Raw genomic sequence first — 12,596 nt, forward strand, 5'->3', positions numbered from 1 at the left:
GTTAGGAAAAGGCATTAAAGTTCACATTGGTTTAGCGTACCTCCGCCATTAATGTTCTGCTGGTCGACTATAATTCAAAATATCAGGGCAAAAACTAAAACCACAGGAAGTTTTACACTATATCGAAGGAGAATGCTTATCAATACACTGAATAATTGTTTCAATGTTGTCCATCAGAGGGGTATACTACAAAGCAGGATCAATGAGTTAGCCAGCTATCTTTGATAAACAATGCTAAACTTAAATGTTTTGGGGTTGTTGAGTCAACTAGATCATTCCTATTTCAAGCTTATCTTTCTAAAAAAATGTAAAGTTATGAAAGAATATTTAGGTAAGTTAGCTGGCTAACTTGATCCTGCTTTGTAGTATACCCCTCTGTTCCATTGGCTTCATAACAAACATATTTGCCTATGGTTTGTAATGATTTGAATTTTATTATTAGTGTCTTGCATGTTCAGGATGTTCGGCCTACATAAGACACTGCATTTATATTTCTTGCTTTGCATTTACATTGTGTTAGTTGTCTATGGCTTGTAATTCTTCAGTTGTTCATGAAATCCTGGATTGGGACGGATAGAGGGTCTTGCTTCCTTCACAACGGCAAATGCTTCATCAAACCCCAAACCTTCTCTGTACATGAGGTACCCAATTAATACTGAGGCAGCACGGGAGACTCCAGCATTGCAATGAACCAGGACAACCCCACTCTGGAGAAAATGGAAAGAAATCTAAATTAACGACTTGAGAAATGTGGCAATAAGGTGTTACACAGTTATCAGTTATTCATAGCAAATACCCTACCCACTCCTTATTTCCTTGTTTTTATTGTTACGGCAAATCCCAATTATTGTCTTACATGGTCAGTTAACACAAAGATTCATTAATTTATACATCCACATAATAACCATTCTTATATTACCTCAGTTTTGGCTTGATCTATGAACTGTGAACATTCTTGGATATATGAGGTGATGTCTGTTTCCGGAATATCCAGAATGGTCACTGTTTTATAACTGAATAGATCTGGGAAGTTATTTTTAACACCATAGGCAACATTCAATATATGTGAAACCTGGAAGGAAGAAGTGTTCCGTTAGCGAAATGTATATATTTTTTTTATTGTTTAATTGAAATGTACACCACAATAGGCACGCTTTTACCTTACATTTCTTCAAAGTTTCTATATCTTGGGCTGCGTCTTGGGATGCTGCAAAAAAAAAAAAAAGTATCATGCCTACACTGTTGTAACAAGGCAGGCTACTATGTGTCAACTAGACAGTACATAAAATAACAATTTAGATTAAAGTTAATGGTTCAGTGAATCACGCTTGTGTGATGAGTAACCTTGACTGAGACTTGAAGAATTGTGTCATCGACCTGAGCTTATGCCTAAGCTTTAGCTCAGTGGGCAAATACAACCTGTATTGACTGTATAGTTCCCTCAAGGATAAGCACCGCTTTCTCTGTGATAGCTTCCCATGTCTGGAATGCACTGCCATCAGACACGCATAACTGCACCAACTATCACACTTTCACAAAATGTATGAATACATGGCTAAAGGTCAATCAGATTTGTGATCATAATTCCTAGCTGTGTATTGCCGCTTTCCATGTTGTCTGTAGCTTGTGAGGTGTGGAAACACTGTTGCTTTTTTGAATTTTGTCTTGCTGCTTTTTGTTCTATGTTGCTCTGTCTGTCTTGCTTGTCCTATGTTGCTACTGCTCAATGATTGTCTATATTGTAATTGTTTTTAATAACCTGCCCAGGGACTGCGGTTGAAAATTAGCCGGCTGGCTAAAACCGACACTTTTACTGAAACGTTGATTAATGTGCACTGTCCCTGTAAAAATAAAATAAACTCAAACCTACAGTCTTGAGGCACACAGGAGACCTGGGTTTGAACCCAGTCACATACACAGCAGTTCTAAAAGTTGTTCCATGTCCCCCTTAAAACACTTCCAGATATTCTGAGGACCCCCTACATCGGAGATCCCATTTTTAAGAGTAAACAGTCTGCTCAATATTAATTTATTGTCGACACTCAATCTGAAATTGAAAACATTGTAATATTTGAAAGTATTTAAAAACACTTATCTTCCATAATGTGAAATATTTTGGACTTAAATGCAGTTATTTTCTATTTGCTAGGTCTCTTTGCTTTTCCTAGGACCCCTGGTTGAGAGCCACTAATATACACGAGGGTGTAGAATAAACACAAACACTAGGCAGTTTTCCATTGACCCAGGTTTTTGTGCATATTTTCTAAAGGGCTGTCTTGATCAAAATGTATGCCCCCATCGCTGTGAATGTCTAGAGCTCTGACTTGGCTTCCGGAACTTTTTATTTCCTCTCATATTAATCTTGTCCATCTAAGACAAACAGAAAGTGTTTGTTTAAAATGTATTATTTTATATTAATGGATATAAATCAATCTCTGAAAGTGCTACTGCAGTGGTTCCCAAACTTTTATAGTCCCGTACCCCTTCAAACATTCAACCTCCAGCTGCATACCCCCTCTAGCACCAGGGTGAGTGCACAAGGACATTTCTAAGGGACCCCAAACTTTTGAATGGTAGTGCATATCAGATCCCTACACAGGCTCAAGGGAAACCTGGGAGGGCGGGTCTTCCGGCGCCAGTATCCCATGCAACTCTTCAAATGTAAAATCCTTGAGTCCCAAAAACTTTTCTGACCGCATTCACAATAATGTCCAGTTTCTTAGATTTCTTTGAGACTTGTGCCGTACAGTTTATAACTTTGGCAATGAACTCCACAAAATCCACTTTAAACACACAATGTATCTTTTGACTGACAGCAAACATTTACTCCACTACCATATGTTCACTGGCATCAATTGTTTTTTCAATTATTTTAAAATCGCCTCCGCATAGGAGATTCGATTGACCGCTCAAACCTTTTCCACCTCAATCTCCTTTACCCTTACAGGGCACTTCAGGAAATCGGGATCATGATCCCCACCACAAGTGCAACAACATCGTCCTTCTACACACCGTTCTTCAATATACTCTGTCCGTCTGCACACCCTTGGAACATGGCCAAATATTTTACAAAACCTTCCAATTGCAATGGTTTGAGGACGAAAGCTCTTACAGTATATTTTACATAACCAAGCTTCATATGCGTGGGTTTTTTGCTCTTTATCAAAAAACAGGACCGACAGATTTAATTTTTCCCCATTCCCCCAGCGTGTCAGACGCCGGGCATCAACCACACAGGAATTGTCTTCATTAAAATAACATCAAATTGATCAGAAATACAGCGTAGACATTCTTAATGTTGTAAAGGACTATTGAAGCTGGAAACGGCTGATTTTTTATGTAATATCTACATAGGTGTGCAGAGGCCCATTATCAGCAACCATGTGTTCCAATGGCACGTTGTTAGCTAATCCAAGTTTATAATTTTAAAATAAAACCCTTTTGCAATTATGTTAACACAGCTTAAAACTGTTGTTCTGATTAAGGAAGCAATAAAACTGGTCTTCTTTAGACTAGTTGAGTATCTGGAGCATCAGCATTTGTGGGTTGGATTACAGGCTCAAAACGGCCAGAAAAAAATAACTCATCAATTTTGCAGGTACGATTTAATGAAGCTGCTAGTTGAGGACTTGTGAGGCGTCTGTTTTTAAAACTAGACACTCTGACGTACTTGTCCTGTTGCTCAGTTGTGCACCGGGGCCACCCACTCCTCAATCTATTCTGGTTAGAGCCTGTTTGTGCTGTTCTGTGAAGGAAACAGATCTTCAGTTTCTTGGCAATTTCACGCATGGAATAGCCTTCAATTTTCAGAACAAGAATAGACTGATGAGTTTCAGAAAAAAGTTGTTTCTGACCGCAAACTTTTGAACGGTAGTTTGTATATTTGTCTATATACAGTTGAAGTCGGAAGTTTACATAGACTTGGGTTGGAGTCATTAAAACTCGTTTTTCAACCACAAATTTCTTGCGTTCTTTCTCCAAGAGATGAGTCGAAGGCTTGCAAGCCAAAGAACACCATCCCAACCATGAAGCACCGGTGTGGCAGCATCATGTTGTGGGGTGCTTTGCTGCAGGAGGGACTGGTGCACGTCACAAAATAGATGGCTTCATGAGGAAGTAAATTATGCGGTTATATCGAAGCAACATCTCAAGACATCAGTCAGGAAGTTAAAGCTTGGTCGCAAATGGGTCTTCCAAATGGACAATGACCCCAAGCATAATTCCAAAGTTGTGGCAAAATGGCTTAAAGACAACAAAGTCAAGGTATTGGAGTGGCCATCACAAAGCTCTGACCTCAATCCTATACAAAAATGTGGGCAGAACTGAAAAAGCATGTGCGAGCAAGGAGGCCTACAAACCTGACTCAGTTACACCAGCTCTGTCAGGAGGAATGGGCCAAAATTCACGCAACTTATTGTGGGAAGCTTGTGGAAGAGTACCCTAAACATTTGACCCAAGTTAAACAATTCAAAGGCAATACTACCAAATACTAATTGAGTGTATGTAAACTTCTGACCCACTGGGAATGTGATGACAGAAACAAAAGCTTTAGTAAATCATTATCTCTACTATTATTCTGACATTTCACATTCTTAAAATAAAGTGGTGATCCTAACTGACCTAAGACAGGGCATTTTTACTAGGATTAAATGTCAGGAATTGTGAAAAACTGAGTTTAAATCTATTTGGCTAAGGTATGCAAACTTCCGACTTCAACTGTAGTATCCTAGCAAAACTGGTGCATGATTATGCGATTAAGACAGTTTGCCTGACTCAGTAAATTGGATTATTGCCTACACTTCGCAGACAGGAGTGTGAATAGAATATAAGCATCACATGACAGACACTGGGCTCCGATACAGCCCTGTCGCTATGGTTCAGAAAGACAAAGACTGGCTGGGCCAACAACTCACTTTGCCTCATTCACACTATAGCCCTACAGCCAAACCAAGCCAAGCTGAACTGTAGGCCTGTATTGGGCCTGCCTGGTTACACATCCACCATAGTTGCTAGAACTGTGATGAAAACGACAATATGAAAAGAAAATAGAGCCAACATAGCTTATGGGGAAATTAATGTTTTTTTAATGAGGAAATGCCTAAAATAAGGTCTGTAGTTTAACACAGGTTTAGGAGATCGTATACGTTTTGTGCTACGAGATACAGTATGTAACCACTCTCAAATTCATAGACATAGCTTTGACAATTCATGATATCAAAATTATAGTTTTAACCATGTTGAGGCTATAGGCCTACAGTGTTTCTTTACAATTACATTGTTTACAAATAGTGGAGTAAAAAACAAGCTAATATTTTGGGTTCTGATAGGGATAGGGTTTAAATGTATTTGGCTAAGGAGTATGTAAACTTCAGACTTCAACTGTGTGTGTATGTATGTATGTATGCATGTATATATATATTTTTTTTCTACAGAAGTGGTTTGATTTAGTTACATTTAAAAAAAGAAAATCAAAAATCGTTTGCAGGATGCATAAACAAATGTGCGATCGCCAATATATCAAAGACGAATACATATAGCTCAGTCAGGATTTGATGGACAGTCGGAAGAGCAAATTAAATGGTAGGAGGGCCATCACAACTTCAACCGGTTTCCAATTTCACGTCCTACATCACACAGGCTCAGAAAATATACCCTGTCTGTGGGAACTTGCTCAATGCAAGCCATTTCGATCTATTGTGTACACAGATCAATTTATAAGCGGAAATGTCGGTTGGAACCGGTACCAGTACCGCGCAGGTCCCCTAAACAGAGGACTTTACATTTAATAGGATTATTCTAAATGACTACTGCTTTTAAAAGCACATTTTTCAACTATAAAATTGTTTCTTTACACCCACAAGACACTTTCAAGACTTGCTTTTCTGGTTGGCTGGCAAGTTTCACCATCCAATTATTTAAGATCTAAAGTAGTGCAAATTTCACCATGGCACGGACCATGGCGATACATTGGCACATGATGATTATTTGAATATGGCACTGTTATTCAACACTTGGGGTGGGTTGCACCAACGTGGATTAACTCTTAAACTGGGTTAAAAATCAGCAATTAATCTTGTTGCACCAAATTGTAAACCTAGAATAATTTAAATCCTTCCTCTAATCTAAATTTAGCTTCCCTTTAAACATGGTCTAAATTAATATGTTGGTGCGACCCCCTTTTGTGGATGACCACATTACGTTGTCTGCACGAGACAGTTAAAATGAAACGCTCGATAGAATAATTGTCGCATCCATTTTATATGCAAACTTTATAAATGTCGACAACAACAAAATGTCACTGGACAATTTAATGGAAACAACTAATGATGATGCCTTACAGAGCAGTAGAAATGGCTTGATAATGCCAACATGAAGATCCAAACTGGTATCTTGAACAAATCCACAGCATGACATCCCTGGGTCCTCAATTTCGTGCACGTTGGAGTCGTCCATTGTTTCTATGTGCCGTTGCCCGAGCACAGTTGTCACAACAGTGCTTTGCTTTTTCAGTTTTGTTTTCGAAAATCCTTGAATTTCCTGTGCAAGTGAATGCATTGCATCTGTCAAATGGGTCTTTGCAAGCACAAATACTGAGAGCCGCTAATCTAGCTAGCAGCACATACCAGAAAAAAACGTTTTCGCAACAGTGTATTGTAATCCAATGAAGTGCTCGCGTTTTATTGCAAACTAACGTATTTCCGAACGCTAGCTATCCGGCTACCCCCTGTCACAATGATACAAATGGGAAATATGAACGGAATTGTGTCACGTGAACAGAGTCGTGTTGCAGGGAGCAGCCTCGTTCTGAGCCTGGGCAACACCTAGGTAGCGAGAAAGGAAAAACAGGGAGACCGTGGGGTGGGTTTGTTAGCCTTGATGCTTTCCTTAAATGGACGAATTGTAACACTATAACACGATTTTTATTACAGCAAGTATTTATTCTATACCAACACTGTACTGCGAAGATACAGGACACATTTTGGTTTGAGGAACACCTTGAACAAGTAAAATGTCACGGGGGGCATTGCAGCCGAGCCAGCAAAAGCTGGCAGAGAAATTTACCATCCTTAACGACAGGGGAATCGGGATGCTCACCCGGATCTATAACATCAAAAAGGTAACTAAGATATGTCTGTGTTACATTCTTCTTAAGTTCACAAATGTGTATATATATATATGCATCCATTCTTATGTAATTAAATAGAAACCTGTGTTTGGTTCTATTAATATAACGTTACATGACTGGTGCAAAGCATCGGGAATGGTCAGGAATCAGTGTGAAGGCCTTAATGCTAGCTAGCCTGCTTGTAATGGTAGACAGACTGCTAGCTAATCGCCCTCCTCTTGTAGTAGTTAGCTAGTTAGGCAGAAAGCTCGGGTGGGTGCATAGCCAGAAACGGCATAATGTACGGTCTACTATCATTATAGATAATAGGTCTGATTCCAATAATCCACACAACATTAGCTAGCTAACTATGGTCAGCCCCCAAACCCTTCAATTGATAGTTTGTTGTTGAGTGTGATGATAAGTGAACGTGTTGATGACAGCAATTTAGGTAGCATGCTAGTAGTGATGATGATGGGGTGTGTATTTTAGTCGATATCGTTTTGACTATCGCAATATGTTTAGAGCACTTATTTCCATGATTGATCAAAACGAGTTTCTCATGGCTCGCTCTTGTCCATCTGCAGCAGAGACATGGTGAGCAATATATTTAGAACATCGAATCACATTGAAATCACAGTATCAAATCACAATACTGGGTGTGCAGCAAAGTAAAATACTGCAATGATAGACTACGGTATAAAACCCTCCATTTGGAGCGCTACTGGGTGTGCATGATTTTGATCTAATCTTTATCAAGGTCTTGTTGAGCAGCTGACTTTTTGTGTGTGTTGTGTTAGCGCAGGGCTTGAGCAAAAGCCTGTACACCCAGTGGCTCTCCTGGATTGTTGGCCAGCATGCAACATTACAATTACAACCACATACTTTTTATTAATTCCCTCATTCAATGATTCAGGTACCAAATGGCTAAGGTGGGCAACGTCTAAGCAAAGTAGCTAACGATTTGTTGTGTGCATTTTAAAGAGGACCCTCCCAGTAAAAAAATGTTTTCCCCCTTTCGAAATGTCCAAGAGAATCCGACATCCTCGCCTGACAAGGTCCTCTTGCTCCTACGTCTGACACTGCGAGACTATATCACTCCCATTGATTCCTATTGGTGGCTAAAGTTAGCTGAACCTTATAGTAGCTGTTTAGAGAGCACGGCAGGTAGCCTAGTGGTTGGAGCGTTGGATTTATAACCGAAAGGTTGCAAAATCGAATCCCCAAGCTGACAAGGTACAAATCTGTCGTTCTGCCCCTGAACAGGCAGTTAACCTACTGTTCCTAGCCCGTCATTGAAAATAAGAATTTGTTCTTTAACTGACTTGCCTAGTTAAATAAAGGTAAAATAAAAAATGAGGGATGGTGTTGTGCTGAAAATCTCCCCCTGACAGAATTCCCCCCCCCTTCTCGTTCTTCATTGCTGCGACTTGCTTGCTCGTTGAGATTTCTGCTCTTCACTCCGTTGTCAGTTTAGTCTACATTTCTCAAATCTTAGTAGCAGAAAGCATTTTTGTCTGCAGTTTTTGGTTTGGCTATTTGTTTCAATATGGCGCACTAGGTGAACCCCCCGCATTCAGCGCCTGCACCTGGGGGCGCCACATGCCGCCCCCGGCAAGATGCTGCCCGTACCTAAATCCGCTACTGATTTGTATTAGTCTATAAATACATATTTTCCAAAATGCCCATGTCTTATTCAACTAGTATTTTTGAAAGTGTAAGGTTAATAATTCAGCCGTAGTTCTGAAATGTTTATTGAAGTTTGTTCTATAGAAAGTATTTGACTAGTCACAAAATGAAGTAAATTCGAAGGGGGGAGAAATCAGGCAGGGGGGAGATTTTCGGAACAACACCGGGACGATACCAGTATGACAATATATTTTTTTAATGTTGTCAGAAGTACATTGTATAGAGGAGAATCTCAAGTTTTTCCAAGAGTGTCAGAATTATTTCTTAACACCCAATTTTGAGCCAATTCATCAACTGTGCATCATATCAACTTTGTGGCTGTAGGCCTTTTGCGGTTATACACTTGTGCAGGTGGAAAAAAATGGGGGGGATCACACATGACAATTATATTAATACATGCTAATAGTTAACTAGCGAGATAACCAGCTACACTACTACACTATGTTTTGAATTGAATCGAGCTAGTTTGTTGTATTATTTTACCTGCTGCTGCAATGTCTCTCTCTCTCTCCTCTGGCAATGGCCCACTGGCACACACGCAGGTGATGCACACACCTGGACTTTTCCAGGATTTTCTTTGCTGACCAAACATTTGCTGTAACTGGGCAAGTAACTCACTAACTAGCAATGAATATCAACACGTGTGGCTTGGCACATTTTGATATTAAAAATAAATGCATCTCTTGACTGCAGGATTGAAAGACTGCTAGTGCCTGTCAATCAATGCAGGCCTACAATAATTGTACACCGATGCGCTCTGCAGAGATTGGGAGGACAGTGCGCATCGGAGTAGCCTAATTGTTTGACATTAGATTTTAATGTTTTTTTTTAACCATTTTTTACTTGTCCGTATGGACAATCTATAATCTGCTTTTTAATGTATTTTTATTTTTTTACTTGCGGAGCGGACAAGCGTTAATGTCAAGCTCAATGACTCTTGAGGACATAACAAAAAAAAAAACTCATGAGTTTAGTTCAACTCAACTGTTGTACCCTATCAGAACCCAAAATATAAGCTTGTTTTACTCCACTATTTGTAAACAATGTAATTGTAAAAACACTGTAGGCCTATAGCCTCAACATGGTTAAAACTATAATTTTGATATCATGAATGGTCAAAGCTATGTCTATGAATTTGAGTGGTTACATACTGTATCTCATAGCACAAAACGTATACGATCTCCTAAACCTGTGTTAAACTACAGACCTTATTTTAGGCATTTCCCCATTAAAAAAAACATTAATTTCCCCATAAGCTTTGGCCAAAGAGCCATGGCAGAGTAGTGCCTACAAAATATGCCATTACTATTGCTCTCTATTGAACGTCAGGAAATGTTATGGATTGTATCTGTAAAACCAAAACCAAAGTAACATATCAAATAATAATTTGGCAGTCACTCAAGTAATCGAATACTAATGTTTATCCGGATATCCGAATGGACTTGTCCATCCCTACGCGAACTGTACTATGTTGGCTATATTTTCCTTTCATATTGTCGTTTCCATCAAAACTTTAGCAACTATGGTGGATGTGTAACCAGGCAGGCCCAATACAGGCCTACAGTTCACCTTGGCTTGGTTTGGATGTAGGGCTATAGTGTGAATGAGGCAAAGTGAGCTGTTGGCCCAGCCAGTCTTTGTCTTTCTGAACCATAGCGACAGGGCTGTATCGGAGCCCAGTGTCTGTCATGTGATGCTTATTCTATTCACTTTCCTGTCTGCAAGTGTAGGCCATAATCCAATTTACTGAGTCAGGCAAACTGTCTTCACACAATCATGCACTAGTTTTGCTAGGATACTACAGTTGAAGTCGGAAGTTTACATGCACCTTAGCCAACTAGATTTAAACTCAGTTTTTTACAATTCCTGACATTTAATCCTAGTAAAAATGCCCTGTCTTAGGTCAGTTAGGATCACCACTTTATTTTAAGAATGTGAAATGTCAGAATAACAGTAGAGAATTCTATATTTCAGCATTTATTTATTTCATCACATTCCTACTGGGTCAGAAGTTTACATACACTCAATTAGAATTTGGGTAGCATTGCCTTTGAATTGTTTAACTCAGGTCAAACGTTTCGGGTAGCCTTCCACAAGCTTCCCACGATATGTTGGGTGAATTTTGTAACTGAGTCAGGTTTGTAGGCCTCCTTGAACACACACACACTTTTTCAGTTCTGCCCACAAACTTTCTATAGGATTGAGGTCAGGGCTTTGTGATGGCCACTCCAATACCTTGACTTTGTTGTCCTTAAGCCATTTTGCCACAATTTTGGAAGTATGCTTGGGGTCATTGTCCATTTGGAAGACTCATTTGTGACCAAGCTTTAACTTCTTGATTGATGTCTAGAGATGTTGCTTCAATATATCCACATAATTTTCCTGCGGCATGATGCCATCTATTTTGTGAAGTGCACCAGTCCCTCCTGCAGCAAAGCACCCCCACAACATGACGTTGCCACCCCCGTGCTTCACGGTTGGGATGGTGCTCTTCGGCTTGCAAGCCTCCCCCTTTTTTCACCAAACATAACGATGGTCATTATGGCCAAACAGTTATATTCTTGTTTCATCAGACCAGAGGACATTTCTCCAAAGTACCATCTTTGTCCCCATGTGCAGTTGCAAACCGTAGTCTGTTTTTTATGGTGGTTTTGGAGCGTTGGCTTCTTCCTTGCTGTCGATATAGGACTCGATTTACTGTGGATATAGATACTTTTGTACCTGTTTCCTCCAGCATCTTCCCAAGGTCCTTTGCTGTTGTTCTGGGATTGATTTTTACTTTTCACATCAAAGTACGTTCATCTCTAGGAGACAGAACGCATCTCCTTCCTGAGCGGTATGACAGCTGCGTGGTCCCATGGTGTTTATACTTGCATACTATTGTTTGTACAGATGAACGTTTTACCTTCAGGAGTTTTTCTGTGGTCTTGGCTGATTTCTATAGATTTTCCCATGATGTCAAGCAAAGAGGCACTGCATTTGAAGGTAGGCCTTGAAATACATCCACAGGTACACATCCAATTGACTCAAATGATGTCAATTAGCCTATCAGAGGCTTGTAATGCCTTGACATAATTTTTCTGGAATTATCCAAGCTGTTTAAAGGCACAGTCAACTTAGTGAATGTAAAGTTCTGACCCACTGACATTGTGGTACATTGAATTATATGTGAAATAATCTCTGTCAACAACTGTTGGAAAAATTGCTTGTGTCATGCACAAAGTAGATGTCCTAACCAACTTGCCAAAACTATAGTTTGTTAACAAGAAATTTGTGGAGTGGTTGAAACACTTAGGTTGGAGTCATTAAAACTAGTTTATGTAAACTTCCGACTTCAACTGTAGATGTGTGTGTGTGTGGTCACAATAATTCTATTATAAAGGCTGTCATGGCTAACTGCAATATTAGTGCATTGTTTTTCTCTCAAGACTTGAGTGTCATTTGCAGTAAAGTCTAAGCAACAAATAACATTGGATTGCTTTCTTTACATTTTTCAGCTGAGAGTTAGGTTCACATGAACCACTTTTTATTTTACACACAGAGATTGATCATGTAGATCATATTCTTTGTTGTTTTAATTAGTTAACCTGAATTTCCCCCTAGCAGGGAAAGTGTTGCCTCTTTTGTCCCTCACGAGTTTGCATCCCTGATTTATGCTTCTCTTGCATGCTGTTCTTTCTGCTTATTCACCCCACAACCCTCTAATCTTCAGTGTCCTCAGGAAGCCTATAGGCTAGACGGAGAGAAGCTTACAGAGCACCCCACTCATGGAGGTCAAGGTTCTTATAATAGGGACAACGTA

At 39.6% G+C, this 12,596-nt stretch overlaps 2 protein-coding genes across 2 annotated transcripts in view; one reads left to right on the plus strand and one right to left on the minus strand.

Annotated features, from left to right (window-relative positions):
• Positions 1-307: 307 nt before the first annotated feature.
• On the minus strand, positions 308-6,563 carry LOC139413137 (dual specificity protein phosphatase 19-like). Its single transcript, XM_071160224.1, has 4 exons — positions 6,339-6,563; positions 1,161-1,207; positions 920-1,072; positions 308-707 (listed from the first exon to the last, which is right to left on the minus strand). The coding sequence occupies exons 1-4, from the start codon at positions 6,553-6,555 to the stop codon at positions 525-527; spliced, it is 600 nt and encodes a 199-aa protein (XP_071016325.1). The 5' UTR covers positions 6,556-6,563; the 3' UTR covers positions 308-524.
• A 157-nt stretch (positions 6,564-6,720) lies between these two features.
• LOC139413136 (nck-associated protein 1-like) overlaps positions 6,721-12,596 on the plus strand; it is a 63,554-nt gene continuing 57,678 nt past the window's right edge. The window contains exon 1 of the mRNA XM_071160223.1: positions 6,721-7,117. Within this exon, the coding sequence (XP_071016324.1) occupies positions 7,010-7,117 (108 nt within the window). The 5' untranslated portion in view covers positions 6,721-7,009. The remainder of the gene's footprint in view (positions 7,118-12,596) is intronic.

This window comes from Oncorhynchus clarkii, chromosome 7, assembly GCF_045791955.1.
Source record: "Oncorhynchus clarkii lewisi isolate Uvic-CL-2024 chromosome 7, UVic_Ocla_1.0, whole genome shotgun sequence".
NCBI classification, from domain to species: domain Eukaryota; kingdom Metazoa; phylum Chordata; class Actinopteri; order Salmoniformes; family Salmonidae; genus Oncorhynchus; species Oncorhynchus clarkii.

What these genes read in the sequence shown, in the direction of transcription:
- LOC139413137 (XM_071160224.1), bottom strand. Translation starts at nt 6,555, where the DNA reads ATGCATTCACTTGCACAGGAAATTCAAGGATTTTCGAAAACAAAACTG. An exon ending in CAAGCCATTTCTACTGCTCT is followed by an intron (nt 1,208 to 6,338) that starts GTAAGGCATCAT and finishes TTTTTTTTGCAG; the next exon opens with CATCCCAAGACGCAGCCCAA. An exon ending in TAGATCAAGCCAAAACTGAG is followed by an intron (nt 708 to 919) that starts GTAATATAAGAA and finishes CATTTTCTCCAG; the next exon opens with AGTGGGGTTGTCCTGGTTCA.